At 34.1% G+C, this 18,447-nt stretch overlaps 2 protein-coding genes and 2 long non-coding RNA genes across 6 annotated transcripts; all 4 read right to left on the reverse strand.

Moving 5' to 3' along the window:
• Window positions 1-487: 487 nt before the first annotated feature.
• On the reverse strand, window positions 488-6,983 carry LOC147475486 (uncharacterized). The gene is made up of 6 exons (XR_015207860.1): window positions 6,864-6,983; window positions 5,603-5,707; window positions 3,963-4,048; window positions 2,712-2,793; window positions 966-2,089; window positions 488-898 (listed from the first exon to the last, which is right to left on the reverse strand). It is a non-coding gene; the product is annotated as an uncharacterized LOC147475486 (long non-coding RNA).
• Window positions 6,984-7,458: 475 nt separating this feature from the next.
• On the reverse strand, window positions 7,459-9,968 carry LOC147475487 (uncharacterized). Its single transcript, XR_015208932.1, has 3 exons — window positions 9,835-9,968; window positions 9,523-9,617; window positions 7,459-7,552 (listed from the first exon to the last, which is right to left on the reverse strand). It is a non-coding gene; the product is annotated as an uncharacterized LOC147475487 (long non-coding RNA).
• Window positions 9,969-10,526: 558 nt separating this feature from the next.
• On the reverse strand, window positions 10,527-12,702 carry LOC147475488 (SGNH hydrolase-type esterase superfamily protein). Its single transcript, XM_086584258.1, has 6 exons — window positions 12,465-12,702; window positions 12,235-12,362; window positions 12,014-12,140; window positions 11,791-11,903; window positions 11,027-11,276; window positions 10,527-10,907 (listed from the first exon to the last, which is right to left on the reverse strand). The coding sequence occupies exons 1-6, from the start codon at window positions 12,700-12,702 to the stop codon at window positions 10,699-10,701; spliced, it is 1,065 nt and encodes a 354-aa protein (XP_086440384.1). The 3' UTR covers window positions 10,527-10,698.
• LOC147475489 (DNA glycosylase superfamily protein) lies at window positions 12,689-15,239 on the reverse strand. Of its 3 annotated transcripts, XM_086584260.1 has the most exons (6): window positions 14,764-15,238; window positions 14,488-14,545; window positions 14,100-14,183; window positions 13,844-13,985; window positions 13,484-13,713; window positions 12,689-12,826 (listed from the first exon to the last, which is right to left on the reverse strand). In XM_086584260.1, the coding sequence occupies exons 1-6, from the start codon at window positions 15,164-15,166 to the stop codon at window positions 12,811-12,813; spliced, it is 933 nt and encodes a 310-aa protein (XP_086440386.1). In that variant the 5' UTR covers window positions 15,167-15,238; the 3' UTR covers window positions 12,689-12,810. The 3 variants fall into 3 exon arrangements, with proteins under 3 accessions (XP_086440386.1, XP_086440387.1, XP_086440385.1); XM_086584261.1 differs by lacking the exon at window positions 12,689-12,826 and having other exon boundaries at window positions 13,012-13,713; window positions 13,883-13,985; window positions 14,764-15,239; XM_086584259.1 differs by lacking the exon at window positions 12,689-12,826 and having other exon boundaries at window positions 13,012-13,713.
• Window positions 15,240-18,447: the final 3,208 nt, after the last annotated feature.

The following is an 18,447-nucleotide window of genomic DNA, read 5'->3' on the forward strand; positions in this document are numbered from 1 at the left end:
AAAGTTTTGTTTCTTCTTCTTCACATTAAGAAAGTAGTTATTAGTAGGTGTGTCGGGCATTACGAAATAGCAATTGTTTGTTTACCAAGGTCATAATATTACAATATCAATACACATATTTTCCCCACACACTAGTATGTTTTTTTGACGAAATTAAGTGACCATTTTGTATTTACTGGAAAAATCAATTATCCGAAATGTCAATTATTCCTACTAATGTAGCCGCATTATTTCGCTGATCAAAAATTGAAAACAAACTGATAAGTTCTTCCCTTCAAAGTCGTTGACAAAGATTTGGTATATTATTGTAAGAACAGTTAATTAGATCTTGAATTGCAAAATCGTTAATATAACCGTTTAAAGATATCGGAGAAGTCTTGTAATGGACAAATAGTAGCTTAGTAGCCTTAGCTAAGAAAATGGCTTTAAATAAAATGGAGTGGAGTACAGAACAAAATGTGTAAAAAAGTTGAATATGATGTGGACAAAGAAATGTGCATTATGATTTTCAAAGAATTACATACATACAATGTCAAGTAAACTTGAACAGACGAAACAAATAAACAAAGAATACAAAGAATTAAAACAAAAACCAAAAGGACAATGTAATGTTTGAATACCTTGCCCTTCACTTTATGCTTTCACAAATACAACCAGCATACAGCTCAATATTTCCTCTAGTTAATTTCTTTCGTATAACTCACTGACAACATGAAAATCTCCAACCCAATCAATTTACGTTGCAGTTGAGCTGGAGCTCCTGGAGTTAGTTGACACAACCACGAGAGCTTTGAAAAACTTCTAAAGAAATGAATTGAAGCTTTCGATGGGATCTGATTCCTCAAGCATTGATGCCGCCTGGAAGCAGTCAGTAGCATCAGCTACTCGTCCATCATTTCTGTGAACCATTCCCATGTAACTTACCGAAGAGTGTAAACATATATAATTTGGGTGAGCACACTTACAATTGACATTATGCCTAAGCAGACACACTAGCAGCCGCTTAAATTGCTTGGTTCCCAACTTCAACTTATGAGTAAAGTTCTTGGATCAATCCTTGGCGATGGTGTTGCGCCGAGACTAGACTTTTGTTTTTGGGCATCTCTGGCCAGTCCATGGAACCAACCACGCCTTTCATCTTACCTGCTAAATCAAAGTCTATGTGTTGGGCAGTACTTAGGCTCTAGTCATGCCCCACGGGACATTGTCCCACATCATAAGTATAAACTTTAAAGTCTTGCATAATAGCATATGTGTTCCTGGGTCGGCTCCACTCATTGCCAATTGATATTGAGTTAGATGTTCCAAAGTTTAATACACTTACATAATACTCTAAAAAAAAAAATGAGAACACGAAAAGCTCTAAATATTCATTTTAAAGCACTGTATTATCTGATCAGAGGAGGATTTATCTAATCCACTTAAGATCGCTCTTTTAAGAACATATAAGAGCATTGTATTAAGAAGTTAATTACCCATTCAACCAAGCTTTTATCATATTCTGAAGATTCAGATTGCAAAGCTTCTCTCCCACTTACTAACTCCAGCAGGAATACTCCAAAGTTGTATACATCACTTCTATCTGAAAGTCTCCCAAATTCTTTCACCATATAATCAGTAAAAGGAGATAAATAAACAGAAGCTATAAAGAAAAAATGATTTTGGTACATGATCACTTATTCACTTATAGTAAAAACATAAGACCATAATGATGTTGCAATACTCGGAAACCAACTTCATAGAGTTGAACTTGGTTAATTGGTCACATTTTATTCATGAAATGGGTTGGATTGGTATTATTCTAGATCCTGCAAAATAATTCTATTAGATCGAATAAGTACCTTGCGTCAGAATTGATAAATTCTATGGAACTTGATTTAGCGGCTCTTTCCAAAAGACGTGAGTGCAAATAAAAAACTCAGTTGACCTTGGTGACTAATCATCATTCACCACCAGGTCTACTCTCTGATTATTTGGCCCGCCTTGAGAATTGGGGCTTTCAACGCATTTCTTTACCTTTCAAGGAAGTATAAGTCAAGTTGATCCGTCCTACCCTGCTCTCAATGTTCAATCTATGGTATTGGAACAACTGCCACCAAAACCTTGAGTAAAAACTTGGGAAATTGGTTGATATTTAAGCATACTAACAGCTAAATTTTTAATAAATTTTACAATTGCATTCATAAACACAAAATTGAAGCTCTTCTATATCATAATGTTTGATAGTGGTCGTAAGGATGCGAAATATAGGTCTCGGCTTGTTTTCGTAGATATTTGCAAAAGTATAATTAGATTCTTGGCTTCTTCCATCTCTTTACTTTTGCATATAATTTGTTATTAATGCATTTGTATAAGATTGCTATGAACATGGTGCGATCTTAGAAGATGTATATGCAAACATGGTGTGATAATCAGGCATCCAAGAATAGTAAAGCCTAAGCATTAACATTGGAATAACAAAACATTAACTAATGAACATGAAAGTTCATGTGTCATACATCAGGGTTCAAAAACCATAAGCAAAGCAAGAGCATTATAGACGGCTTGATCATAATGATCAATCCCCTATGGAATGCAAGACATTGACAGTGACTAATTCCTGGCAATTTGTGTCTAAGTCTACTGACAATACAAAGAATATTATTTGGCAATACATAAAATACAAACAAAAATGGTGTTTTAACAAAGATGGTCAATAACAACTTTCTTACTGAAGGGATGATACACTCATTTGCAAGGCAAGGGGTAGCCGCAACATGAAAACCAAGCTGCTCTCATAGATAAATCTCCTTCCTGGAGCAAACAGGTTACATAATTCACTCTGAAATTTCAGGAAAAAATACTAATTTCAAGTCTTATAATCAAGTAATTGTGCTTTTGATTCAAATGTTACTGCTTCACCCATAAATCCAACCGTATTTACATAGAATGAAGTGGAGTTGAATAGAACATTTTTAAGCCAATCATGAATAAACCTGTAATATGAGACTCACCTTTAAGAACATTACATGATTGCATCCCTGTTAAATTTAAAAAACAATATATATTCATGATTCCAAGTGTAGTAACTAAGTGTAGTACTATTGATGAATGTGAGGTTATACAATTAAGCTGCCAAATTCAGAGGAAAATAATAGCCCTAAGATAACTCACCAAAAGCAATGTTAGTTGTGTGGATAATGTGGTACCATATGTCTGTAATGTTTGCACCTTATGTTCTAATAATTCTTACATATATCTCAATTAGCGTTCCTTGGAGTAAGCAGTTGAATTGTTTGGCCTCGCCCATATGTGCGACGTTAGTGTCAGCATATTCGTATTGCAATCGAAGAAGCTAGGAATACAACCATCGAGATGATTCCTTGATAAGTTATAAGTAATTCAATATCCTCATACTGACTTGTAAGCTCATTTATACTAAGATCAATTACATTATTGGCTAATCTCCAGAGCAAGTGAGCCCACTAACAAACTATTACTGAAATCCAAATTTAACAACTGTTGCAATCTTCCAATCTCTCTAGCAATATCCAATGGAACAAAAGCCAAATACAAATTCTAATTACACAAATCTAACAGCTCTAACATCTTTGGATTGGAGGTATACTGCCATATTGACGAAGACATTACTTAGGAGCATTCAACCAGTTAAAACACAAAGGCCTTAACCAATGTCATCTTTAATGTTCAATGGTGTCAAACTTTGACTGAAAATCAATTGAATCAAATAACTAAAATTGGAGTTAAATTACCGAAGACAAATACAATTTCCACACAATCTGAAGTAGAAAAACTGAAGGAAACTCGCACACAATTGAAAATCAAAACACAATTGTTTAACAGATAAATAAACAACCTCATATGATATAATAAAGTTCATATTTGTATTCGAAACCCAAAAGAAGCACACTAAAATAGATAAATATTAATAAATAAAAAGATATATGGGTTTGAATATTTACCGTCACTTGGTCCTTGGAAATCAATACAAAACTCTTGCACGCCATCGTTGATCATCTCCACCTTTGTAGTCACATGTCATCCAATCCTAATCATCAAAAGACAAAGAAAAAGGTCTTAATAAAACACCAAATAGATGAATAAAATAAATTAGAAAAGGAGCAAATTGAACAGTTTTTTTAAATCCATCTCTTCGTATTAGTTTGGAGTCTAAAGACACGAATACACGATGATGATTACTTGGTTACTTTTTCTACCTTTCCATCTGCTTTTCCATTATTTTTTCTTCCTAGTAGGAGGACTGCTTTGGTGGCTCGACAACTGTTGCCGTGAAGGACAAACGGTGGAGATAGATCGGAGGCTCTTTAGGTGTTCTCTTTTTTAATTTAGAAGTTTTTGTATGCTACTATCGCAACAACTTTGACTTAATAAGTAATGACACAGTTATTTTGCAAACACTTCCAGTGCATTAGCATATGAATCAAGAAGATACAAATAATAGAACACAGAAATCAGCCTGAAACCTAATAACTTTTAAGAAAAACCCGAATACTACATGAAGTACTTAGTCATGTAATAAAAATGAAGCTACATATTCAAACATTCCACACACTACTTTCATAAAATAAATTGGTAAGCATGAGTAGCAAAACATATATATGCACAAACGGTACCCCCCACACATAATGTCATGTAGTTATCATGGGTTTTTAACACTTAGATGCCAAAATAAACCACAGTATCAAAACTCAATACAACCTAATTAAGAATTCATCAGCAAAACCATACCCGAAAAAAAAAATAAAAAATAAAAATAACCAAAACCCACACACTATAATTTCAAATTCACGCAAGGATATCGTATGTAAACAAAACTCCAATGAAAATTAAGCAACGCCAATGAAAACCACAATCTATAGCTAAGATAAAATAGCATACAAACATACATTTCACAAAGAGCAACGAAGTTCTCCTCAGAAGTAATATCGCATTTACTAAACCTCAACTGCCAAACAAACGAACAAAAACACATGAACTTCACATTCTCAAATCTCACGCAGTGAACACAATAGAATCCAAAAACAAAAAGTCGGGAAAAAAAATTGAGGAAAACACTTTCAGATACACCATCATCGTGCCAAAAAAAGGAACAATATGTTATATATCATTTCGTTTTTTGTTTATTATCTTCTTTTTTTCTCATCACTTGAATAAAAATGATTAGTGGAATTTTTGTTCGTAGTTTGTCTCATATTTAGAGGTTAGTGAATCCCGTGCTACTTGACTTGAGATCACAAACAATGTACAGAATAAAAAATTGTCATTATATGTACAAATCTATGTGCATGTAAGGAATAGTACGTTATGTTCGGAATAATGGGCTATTGGAAACTATTTTTTGATATTTGGTTGGTAAGTACATGGAATTCTGTAAGGTGGTTGTAGATGCAGAAGATTATCATGAGCATTACATAACAAAAATAATTGTTGTTACGTACACAAAGCAGCCAACCACATCACATGTAGCAGACTTATGTACACAAAACCAACCACCTCATCCAAAATCAGAAATCAAATGAATTAGTCAAAAAACATAGTACACTTGCAGCAAACATAAAAAATCTGATAACCAAAACTGCACCTCAATCCCTCAAGGACTTTTGCTAACGGGGGATATATATGTGAGTTGCTCCCATATGCATCAATTGTTCCACATTTGCTTCGCCCGTTATACATCGCCGCAAACCTTAGACAACCCAACATTTCAAAAGAAATTAAATCCAGTTACACTTAGGAAGTACGAACCCTACATTTCGTAGTTGGAAAAAAAATAGCAGTTGAAAAACACAAAACAATAAAAATCATTCAAGAAGGGTAGATACAGTTAAAAGAAGTGCATATCAATGATTTAAGGGTAATGGAGTCATTGTGAATAAGAAATAAGAGAAAATATAGTTGATAAAACAATAAAAAAAAAAACAGTTTCTGGTGACCTTAGGCGATATCCACTTTGCACCATGCAGTAAGCAAGACTACCCATAACGAGCTCTCATAGGAACAACAAATAATGTGCTACTGACATTACACACATTTATATTAGAAGGCTCACCATAATGAGTCAACGATTTAACATCAGTAATTGGAGTAGGACCTGATGGGAGAATAAAAAATAAGAAAAACACGACTGAAATAGGAATTCAGCAGTCGAAAAGGAATAGGAAAACTAGATCGAAGTCCATTCCCTCTAGTCCTGACAGATTAAACACATTTTTTTTGTGACAACTTAGCTTGAGCTATATTAGACACACTATCATTGCACCACTTGATGTTCTCAATAATCAGTGTCAAGAATCTATAATATCACTTGTGGAATAAGTTAAGGACATCACCAACCTACTTAACATTCATTAAGTTTTCGAATAGAAGAATTAGCATGTTCTTGATACAACTCTTTGCACCTACCACATTCCCTACTCATCACAATCAAATCTATAGTATGCATTTGTGAAAAGGATGGTCACACTCAAGAAAAAATCAAATCTATAATTTTGAATTGAAATGTTGAATGGTACTCTAAGCATAATGAATGGCAATTTTATCAATAAAAAAAAAACAGGTAGAAAAAAGAATAGAAATAGGCAACGACTCAAATACAGCCCAAATATATTTTCTAAGGCAAAACCTCCATAACACTTTCAGGGTGACTATCAAAGTAAGAGAATGCTATTGTTATTTCAAAGTCACTACAATGTCACCTCAAACTGCGACACCGGTTTCTCAAGATTAGATCTCTGATTTTTTTAAATGAGATTTGTGTTCATGTCACCGGTTCATAACAAACAAACATATAATAAATCACAAAGCTAGAATATATATAAGAAGAAATGGGCTATAGGAAGTACTTGCATCAGTGACAACGTTTTCTATAGTTTTGCTTTGTTGTGCGTCAGTCATGCTAAATTCTTGATTTTAAAGTCTAACCATCCTATTGAAAGCAAGGTACCAGCATAGAACATCGCTGAAAATCTACACAAAAGCAAACACAATTAGTAATTATTTCAAATAGATCAAATTTAATATCCAATCTGATAAAGAAAAAATAAGACAAAGATTGCACATGACCTATTACATGAAAAACACATGATATCTATTACCTGTTAATAGTAATGGAGTAAATTACTTGTAAGAGTAACTCTTTTATTGAGTGGGCCAAACTGGTATTGAGTCTCTGGCAACCAAATACCACTGTTCATATGATAATTCCCATCCTATTAACATTAAACTTAAATGAAACTATATTTAAGTATTTTTTTCATATCACTACCATGGATTTGTGGCCTACTTAATAAGTACCCATAGTGTTATCTTGAAACAATCGGACGAAGTTGACCATTCATATATAGCGATACTAATGAATTTGGTTATCTACCTTAAAAGTTTTTAAACCTTTGAAACAATCTTCATCAGAGATCGACATCTTATCTTCTTCTTGTTCTTTGGAGGAATCGGGATAACTCTATTTCTAAGCTTATTGCAGGAAATCCATTCTGCTCAGAACAGCAAACAAAGTAGACTCTCCACAAGCGTTCAACTGATATATGCCATCAAGAAAACACAAGACATTAATATTAGACCAGCTTAATTTAAAATTTTGAAAACTTGATAAAGGAACTAAAATCTTTTAGATTCAATTAAAGAATTCGTTTTCTTCAAAACTTGAAATTAAAAAATGGAAATCTAACCTTTCTTTTTGATAATCAAAACTCATACAGCAAAGCCAATTAAAAGCCATTGGTTTTTACAATCAATCGGCTTGCTAGAGACATCGATTCCATAATTAATGTCATTGGTTTTTACAATCAATTGTAAGCAAGCAGAGAGAGATGAACACAGAATAATAGGATCAGAAACTTACTTTTGATAAGATCAAAAGGTAGATAGGAGATAAAGAGAGTGGTCTTCCTCCATGGCACTTTCTTCTCCGAGCTCTTATTTAATGGTTTTACACTCAACTTTTTGGTTACTTTTTTTTTCCTTTGGTCTTACGGGGAGAAACCCAAAATTAAAAGAATGAGTGTAGTAGTTGCATCAATGAATTAATTTCTTTAATGAGGAAAAAAAATATGAGAAGGCAGAAGAGAGGGGAGACAAAGGGAAAAGAACCCCTTCATATTCTCTCTTTAGACTTTTCATTTTCTTAACGTGTAATTAAATTACCCAACTATTGCTAATTAAATGTCATTTATGGTAAGGCGTACAATTCAAAATGGCGTGGAATTGGTTTTTTAATATATCGCCACATGAAAAGACTGATTGCTCCTATTCAAAGGTGTTAAGCAACATTTTAATTTAAGGACAATATCGGTACTGAGAATTTACAAAGACATAAAAAGACCAAGTAGTCATCATTAATAAATATCTAAGCATTTGATTTAATTATTCATCCAGGGGTATTATGCGTAAGAAAAATACCCGGATGAATGTAAGGGTCCAGGTTACTTATAAGAGATACTACTAGTAGAGATATGTTACAATTAAAAGAACATTGAATAAATCAACCATGGATAACTAATCATAATATAACGCCCACGAACATCCATTGATTAACACATTACGATGCACAAATTATGCTTGCAATGTCACTTGGAGTTCCTAATAGCGATGTTGACACCAATAATTTCTTGAAGTAAACAATTCCAAGCAACCACCACAAACTGGTCTGCTACATAAATGTTCAAGTAACTTAATCTAGTTGAGATTCTACTATATATAGCACTTTTCTTGTCCACTGGTTTTCAAATCTACAAAACTTGTTTTGGGCAAAGTTGTATGCAAAATCATATTATACTAACATGGAAACCATGCACAATCATCATTATATTTTGAGTTTATAAAATAAAAGATTTTTTTTAAAAAAAAGAACTTACTTGAGAAGGTTGGTGGCATGATTCACAAAAAATTTTGTTCATCTGAACGTATATCAAATATTCAGCTTGAAAAACAATAGTACCTTATCATCCTAGGGTACACGTGAACCTCCAACATCGACAAACACCACCAAATTCTAGAGCGTGACATACCTAACATACGAATGAGACCCCTTTACCTAAATACCACATCCAACATAACAACAATAGGAAAATTGAAATCTGAACGTCTTTTAATGACAATCCTCAACCAAAACATCATCTAATGGTATTCTATATCTAACGATACTCATCAAAGCATGGTTGTTGCTTCACAGAGATATACTATTATCCTTCGTCTGGATTAACTGAGTTGCAATAACTATAGTGATTTAGAAAGCATAGAAAGAAAATTTAAAGAGGCTGGGAGAAAGTGATGCATGCAGAGAAACGATTTGAGATAGTAACCCTATGAATATAACTAGTTGAGAAAAGAATTCTGAGCAATAAAGATTGGGGAATAGATTAAGCTTAATTTACATTAATAAATATATTTAAATGTTGATAGCTACCTAGAATATCATTTGTTAGGCATCAAATAAAAAGGAAAATTGAGAACTGCAATGATAAAATTAGAGGCTAAGCAATATTTTACTTTGATGATAATTTCTCCTCAAGCTCGGGAGATGAAGTGCTCCACCCCCATTGAGCTACACGTAGACAAAACCCCAAGAACCGAGAGCATCCTTCCTTTGTATGTGGACACAACCAAAACACACAATCAAAACTATATCGCCATCTAAAGAATACTATTGTCTATGATCTCCATTTTTTGAATGTTCTTCTCTTCCTTTATTTTTCTGGTTAGAAGCTTTCAATGATTTGTTACAGGTAATTTCAACAAATCTTGACACTCAGATGGCATAAAAAACGAAGAGAAAACTTAAAGAGAAAAAAATAGACAAACCTGAGCAATGTGCATCTGAACCTATCGTGGTAGGCAGTAGGTTCAGCTTCATCCTCAAGCCGTTTTCATATTCTTCGTTAAATTAATACATTCTTCACCAATACTCATCACATTTTGCTAGATATGAACCTTTGGCTTAACCTTCTTTAGTATTGGGACCTGTTTTTTAATTAAGAAGTTAGTGAGGTTAAAATAGACATACATAAGGTGCAGTGGTATATCCAATTAATCCCCTTATCCTAATTCACATATCCTACCTTTCAGCAAGAACTATAAAGACACTATTGATGTACAAAGAGAAGGCCACATAGACAATCTAGAAAGTAAAGACAAAAAATGTTTTGAGTAGTAATGCACAGATAATGCAATTCACATATTCTATAAAAATTTTGTTTCATTCTGATTCAATTGTATTCACAGACTTGAAAAAATAGTAATTTGGGCATGTGTAATTTAGAGCTTAGTGCTTTATACCAATCACAAGGGCATAAACAGAAGTAAAAACTGGAATGACAAAGTAGTCCATTTTAAAGACAATGAACAATTTTTTTTAATATTTCATTAAGGGTATTTAGTGGTAGAAAAAAAAGTTGGTCCAATTTAAGATAAGAGGCCGTATTAATTATGTTGTACTTTAATAGAGATATTAGCTAATTTATGTTAACACAAACTACGTATTTGAAATCTTGAAGTGGAATCGAAGAAGTTTCAAATTATCACATATAAGTCCAAGATGATTACAGGAAATTAAGTTTTCTCTGCAACGTCGTTAAATTACATTCAAAACTAATGGATGCTATATGAAAATCCTCATGATATCTTGCCACTCAATTATCTGGGCGAGCAGGCAATGTGGTGCGCAAATCAGTGAGCGGAAGGTGCTAAGGCAGTGGAATTAGTGAAGAGAGTGGAGAAAAGTTTGTCAGCAATGAATGCATTTGCAGCATCTGTTGGATGGAATGCATCCCAAAACACATATTCCGTGCGATTACTGCACATCTGTGCGTTGGACACGCAGAGTCCTCCTATGGTCCTATCAACTTTGCAACATGAGGTATTTGATACCTTGAAGCCTGTCAAGTGCAGCAAGTTTCAAAACACATCTCAGATCAGAATAGGTCCTAAGATGAATCACTCTTAGAAGAGTTGTTTAAAGAGAAATGGCTAAATTACATAAAAATGGTTTAATTACCATAGGAGCTGGGATTTGTAATTAGATCTAAAACTGTTGAGTAAGTATCCGCATATATAAACCGCGCTGATGGAAGACTACCATTAAGGGAATTGAGTAGTTTTTTCGCTTGGGCATTGAATTGCATGATCCACTCATTAACGTGAGCTAAGCATCCTCCATTTTTAGATTTCACTCTCTGAGAGGGAATACAGCCCAAAGGGCCAATATCATTGAAGATCAATTTCCTCGCTCCAAGTTGATAGAGTTTCTGCAGTAAGTCCAGTGCAGGGGAAATGAACAAAGACAAAATTGAATAATATTACTCAGGATAATATGATGTCGATCTGTTCAAGACTCAAAGAGATTTCATGGTACAAAAAATGGTCAAGTTAGAGTAGCTGTGTGCTGTCATTGAGATCAATACAGGACATGGGAGTAACATGTCCCTTGTTTTGAACGTGCTAAAGCCCTACACATTTGCAGATTCACATTGAGCCTTAGTACTTTGATAGCAGAAGATTCAGTGTAAAATATAAGCTCTTTGGAAATTTGGCTTAGGTAGCACTGTAGCAGTATGTATTCTGATCCCACTCATCATATATAGCAACATATCTTCATCTCAAGTTCAATTCTTTTGTGTAAATAGCCTGTGGTTATTCTAGCTGGAATGTATGTATCTCAGAAATCCAGCTTGAAACTTCGGTTTATATGATCAACATTGCAACTCTGGTGTTATAAAGATTATCAGGACTAGGTGGGAATGAAGTAGCTGTATATCATACCCGGAGTTGTTTATCTAAAGTTGACATCAATAGATCCACGAAATCGTCGTATGTGTACTGTTGACCATCTGGTAGGAATGGCTGCAAATAATTGTTCACATAGTCATTGCTGCCTGAAATACAGAGAAGTAGGAGTTTTCAATTGTTTCTTCCCCAGTACAATTAACCAATTAATGACTAAAACGCGCAAACATGAATTTTGCATTGAAGTAGTGTATAGTACCTATTCCAATGAAAAACAAAGCCTCATTGGAAAGTTTGTTTGCTGCTTCTTCTCCAACTTTAGCCTTTATCTGCTCTTTCGTCTTTTGAAAGTAAGTTATCTGATCATCCAAAGTGAGTCTCTGGATCTGCAACATAATAAGAGAATAAGGGAAAAAAACAGAGAGATATAGCTAGGAAAACACTATATAATAGCCAAAAAGGAAGAGAAATCGATATTACAAAATAAAGTCCTGTATCGTTGAGAATGCCTGCTCCACCCGATGCATAGTTAACTCCTTTTAGAATAGCATCGTCATTTTGAGACAAGGATAGATACGGTGGTGGTGGTGGAATGCCGAGTTTTGTTGCTGCATAGAATAGATTAAATATGTGAAAACACAGCGAAGTTAAATGATTCTCAGAAGTTGTACCACTAAAGTACTATACTATAATGTCACTAGATGAATTACAGAAAATGTCGCCGATGGTTCTCCCATTTGTAAATCTTCCTGTAGCCTTCCCGTCGGTAGAATCGACTCCATACCAAGGGAAATTTGCTTTCGCAAGCGAATATTGTAGAAAGTTGTTGTTTCCAACCTCAGTTAAGGAGTCACCAAACACGAATGTAACAACTTGGGAGGCTGCAAGAGATGTGGAAGCCATGGTTGTGATGATAAAGATGAACAATAATTCTTCATGCCTGGCCATAGTTTATTATGTATCTGCTTAACTTGGTTGATATGAGAGACTGATGTAGTGAGGATTTATAGCTTCACACGAGTGCTTTGAGTCATGCCCATATCTCCAAGTTTTGTTTTAGGCACATGATTTCCTAACAACAGGAATAGTAAAATAGTTCACTTGATCACTAATTTTAAGTTATAATTTGGTTAGTTTTGGTGCATTATGGTCTATCTGTGGTTGGCCTACTTGCCTCGTTGGGTTGGTCTGTTTGAATTTAGTATTTATGCATGAAGAAAACTAATTTGCATCCACAGGGAGCCATAACAATGTTGATTAAAAAAACATATATAAGTTAACTTTCTTCTGTCAAAAAATAAACATGTTTTGCTCTCTTACAAGACTACCCCACCCCCACCCACACAAAAAAAAAAGTAAATATAAAAAAACATATATAAGTTAACTTTCTTCTGTCAAAAAATAAACATGTTTTGCTCTCTTACAAGACTACCCCACCCCCACCCACACAAAAAAAAAAAGTAAATATAAAAAAACATATATAAGTTAACTTTCTTCTGTCAAAAAATAAACATGTTTTGCTCTCTTACAAGACTACCCCACCCCCACCCACACACAAAAAAAAAGTAAATAAAAAAAGGAAGAAAGAAAGAAGATACAATTACATACGGGAAAAAAATACAAAAACTACAAAACGTTTTAACGAACCAATATGAACAAATGAACAATTTCACTGTTAATTTAGCCGCACTCGTATCTCATTTCTACAAGATTTACACATTCATTAAACCTGAAGCAGTCAATAAGGTGATCCATTGTCATCCCTGCCGCTTGCATGAATGAGTATACAATGATAGGCCCTGCAAAACGAAATCCTCTTCTCAGTAAATCCTTGCTGATAGATTCTGATTTCATGCTTCTTAAAGGAACACTTTTCGGGTATCTGTATCTGCTGATTGTCGGTTTGTAGTTCATGTATCCCCAAAGATAGCTACTAAATGATCCAAATTCCTTCACAATCTGGGGTCATTAAAGTAGAGGGTTAAACAATCGTACTGTGCTAATTTTTTCAACTCATTACTGTCAAAAATCGTAAAATATTGTCTAATTAATGTTTAGAGATACTTGTAAACAAATTTATCATACTTGCCTGGAGTAGGCATTTAGCATTGTCTACTATGCAGCGCACCTGGCTCTCCACTATGGCAAGGTCCTTGTTAGAACTTATCTCTTCGATCTCTTTCTCACTCATTTTGGCGACAACATTTGGATCAAATTTGGCAAAGGCTTCTCTATATATGACAAAATCCATGAGAAAATTCATACATTTAGAAGAATAATATTCGTCTAACTGTACTCCTATTCAAATCTTGAGTTATTTAGAAGAAAATATATATATATATTACCTATACATTTCCTTCCGTTTCACAATTTCAGCCCAAAGATGGTACATTAACATGCCCGACAGTGCAAGTAGCTCAAATAATTGGCTGTTCCCATCATTAACACTTCGAATTAGCCATGAAAAGAAAAGGAGAGAAAACAAAGAAGAGCTTCAGAGTATCGACGTCTTCTAGATTCCACAGGAATAATAGATTAATAGTTGCGGACTGCCGTGATCTTTTGCCTTTAGAAAATGCAATATTCAGGCAATCATTCAGATTGATTGTTGTCAAGATAATTGTTCGACTACTAGGAGAGAAACAAAATAGCAAAATGAGCTTTGTGGCAACAGGGGTACCCTTAATTAATCTAGATAAAACACTAAAGCTTTTTATGTTTCGGAAAACTTACATGTCATCGTAGACTGGCACTCCCCAACTCTCATCATGATACTGAACATACGCTTTATCTGTATGAATCAACATGTCAAATTCAGTTCTGCATTCTTATTTCTCAATTATGAAATCCTTTGTTTTTTTACACCTGTATGTTTATCTGTGGCCGTGGTATTTATAAGCCTAATCATAATGATTCTCAGAATATAGCAGATTTGCCGTGTACCTAATATATGCGGAACATCATTACATTTCCAAGTAAAACTCACATTGATCATAGTGTATGGCTTACCACTGTTCTTTGTAATCCAGTAACACCTCTTCAAGTTCCCATCCTGTATATCCATGCTATTCTGTCCAACATTAGAAACAGAAACTAATTTCTCCTTTATTTCAGGAGGCCGAAGGTCACGAATAAGGGACATTGGAGTCTTTCTACCTCTTGAAGTAGGGGACATTGGAGCACTGGACAGTGGAGTATTTGAATCCCCTGGAGTAATATTTCCATTGAGGGGAACAGAATCAATTGATTTCTGTGATAAAGATGAAAGGGATTGCGCTGAATTGCTCTTCTGAATGCCAAGTGGATAGACCTTCTTAAGGTGTTTAGAAATGAAGTTTTGGCCTGGTTTCTCCTTTTGTTTGAGACTTCTGTTCTTCTCCAAAACTTGTTTCCTTACATTTTCTTTAGACATACTTGGAACTAATTATTAGACTTGAAATGAGTACTATAATTAGATATATACTAGTGTGTGTTGAGATTTCTTTTAGGGTTGAGGTTTCAAATTTATAGGAAATAAAGTTGAATTGGTTGGTGAAATGTGAAGTCATTGTAGATTATTCATAAGAGCTCTTAATTTCTAAGCAAAACTATGATTAAAATGCTTGTTTTAGAAAGTTATGCCTGAAAAAGAACTATTAAATATCTCAACTTCGTTCAGCAAATGCGCTATTGGAAAGATAATTACCTGAATAAGAGGCTGTATCATACCTGTTCATCTTTATTATAATAATAATAATAATAATAATAATAATACATATTAACTTTTACAGATTAATTAAGTTCAAAAAAGACAAGCAACACCTACAAAAGTTCTGCACCTTACCACTAGAGTACAGTCTTTTTTTTTTTTTTTTCGAAATGGTTATGGGGTTAAGGCAGACCCCATATGTGTTTATTGAACGTTGAACTTTACAAAGCCTCCCTAAGAGTTAGATTATTAGGGAAGCACACAAAGCCTTACAAAATCAACAAGCAACAAACTTGACAAAGATGAGATTACTCACTAGCTAGACATATCACAATGGGTCCTCGATCAAGAATTAAGTTGCAGTCATTTCAACATATGCGTATATACCATATTTTATAAGAGTTGCATACTTTTTTTTTTTGTTTCTTTCCGTTAAAAATGAGTTACATACTAACGTTACCAAAATAATATAGTTTTTGAATTGTTTTTTCAGTTTTCTTAAAAAGGTTCATGCATAATAATTAATAGACAACGTGTTTCGTAAAAGATTGATGCGGTTGATGCGGAACTTTCCCCGAAAGTCAGAAAGTAATTCAATTTTAGGGATACGTTGCTCGTTGGAAGAGGAGGGTTCCAAATCCTCCGCCCTGATTTAGACCATCTAGTCTTATATTAAGATTACCAAGTGCTCATATTTTGCATGTTGTGTACTACCAGTGTACCTGACTAAAAGGGTTTGGTTCTTGGAAGTCCTTTTTATATAAATATATATATATATATATATATATATATTTTATAAAGGATATTCCAAGAACCAAAACCCTTATATATATATATATATATATATATATATGTTGTTTTGTTGTATACCACTCATGTATTACCACTTGAGTAACCATCTACTTAATTTCATAGTTTTGGCTTCAAATATAATTTATAGTCTAAAGAATAGTTTCGCTATTTTTATATGTAAAAAGTAGAGAGAAACCATAATGAGAGCCATAAAAGATGTTCTTAGACATGGAATGGTCAGCTGTTTTAGTTGAAGTGTTTGTCTCAACTGAAGTTTTTGGGTCTGTTTCAAACTTAACTGCTACTCTAAATGCTTCTCAAGTTGAGGCATAATTATCAGATACAAAATCTTTGAGGTACATTTATAACCTATTGCCCTTACAGAAAGAGAAATGCCATCCATAATTCTTTGTTTTAGGGGTTGGGATCTAGATTCCTACTTCCGTGACACTCTTCATTGTAGTTTGTACTATTTTGTTCTCAATGTTCCCCAGAAAATGTGTGGGCCTGTAGCAGGCTATGGCTGTCCAAGCCCACACGTTTCTGTCTTTTTCTCACTTTAAAGCCCAGAACAGAATTCACGGTTCTGTGCCTCATTTCTCATCACACAATACAACTTCCGTTCCAACCACACGGCCCAGCGTCCTCCGGACTGACACCCATTATGATTTTCAGGTCATATGTAGGGCTGTCAATGGATCGGTTTGGGTCGGGTTTTGGAAAATCCGAACCTGAACCGATAAGAAAATTGGGAACCCGAAACCGAACTGAATCAATAATCGTACGTCTAATCCAAAACCGAACCGAACCGATAAGATATATTGTAAACCAAATCTGAATCGACCCGAACCGAAAACTATAAAATCAATTAAATTTTAAATTAAATTTATTAATTTTAACCACACAATTGATAAACACATACAAAATTAATCATAAATATTACTAAAATGCTATATTATCGGTTCGGGTTCATATCGGTTCGGTGGAGGGTAAACCCAAAACCAAACCAATATTTTATCGGTTTGGTTCAGATTGGTTATCGGGTTATCGAAACCCATTGACAGCCCTAGTGTCTAACTATGAACCTTAAGCCTGCACTACCACATACAACTTCATTAACATGCATTTCACTGCAATTTAGACTGTGCAGTTCAAACTTACAGTGCAAAGTAAATTGTGATATACCAAAAAATAAACAGTTTTTTAGACTTACGTCCCCACCAACTTATCGAATTAGACTTCTATCCTCAGTTCTTTGCATATTAGATTTACGTCTCCAATTTCACAGCTGACTCAACTGTTTTCGTTTTGTGCATGTGTAAAGACACATTTACCCCTGAGCAGGCAAAATGACGAAAATGCCCATTGACTCTATCAAGACCAAAAGCTTACAAATTGACACGTGGCATCATTCCTCTCATTTAATCCAACGAACCCAAATATTTTCCCTAAATGATACCCAATACCCTTGCTAACTTGAATTGACCAAACTACCCTCAATCATTTTCTCTCATGTGCCATGTGTCAGCATCCTGTGAAGTGAAATCAACGGTTCATAAATTTTCATGCAGAACACGTCTCATCAGATCTGTAAGAACACATTTTCTTAGCCAAAAGATCACTCAAATTTGCTATCTTCTTCACTGTCAACTCAAACATGATGAAAATGGTTCCATCTTCACAAATCCAACTTATTTTGGTTTAGTAGACAAAAGAAAAATGCAAGTAGATAGCTTTAAGCTCAAGTAGATAGCTTGGTGGTAGTTATTTACACGTGATCCAAATTTGAGCTCAAGGTAAGTTATTTAAATTTTAAACCTTTAATGTTTGAACATGTTTTTAGGTGGTTTCAAGTATGTTAAGTAAGAAATGTAACTTTAATAACGTGTAACATTTCTAAATATTGCATCTTGTTTGTTTTGTTCTAACTTAACTGTAATTAATTTGTATCAAACACAAATGGAAAGGGATTGTTTGGCTAAGAGAAACTTAATGCTCCATTATCATGGGGCATTTCAAGAGGCACCTGATGATTCACTATATGCCCATGATAATTATAGAGGTGGTGTTATGGAGAAGATGAGGAATATGGATGGGGATAAGATAAATTATATGAACTTAGTAGATGATCTTAAGGAAAACTATTTGTTTGATATTAGTGCAGTGTTTGAAGTATTATACCTTTGTAATGGTGAGAAGGTATATGTTAAGAA

The sequence above is a fragment of the Coptis chinensis genome, chromosome 9, assembly GCF_015680905.1.
Source record: "Coptis chinensis isolate HL-2020 chromosome 9, ASM1568090v1, whole genome shotgun sequence".
In the NCBI taxonomy this organism is placed as follows: domain Eukaryota; kingdom Viridiplantae; phylum Streptophyta; class Magnoliopsida; order Ranunculales; family Ranunculaceae; genus Coptis; species Coptis chinensis.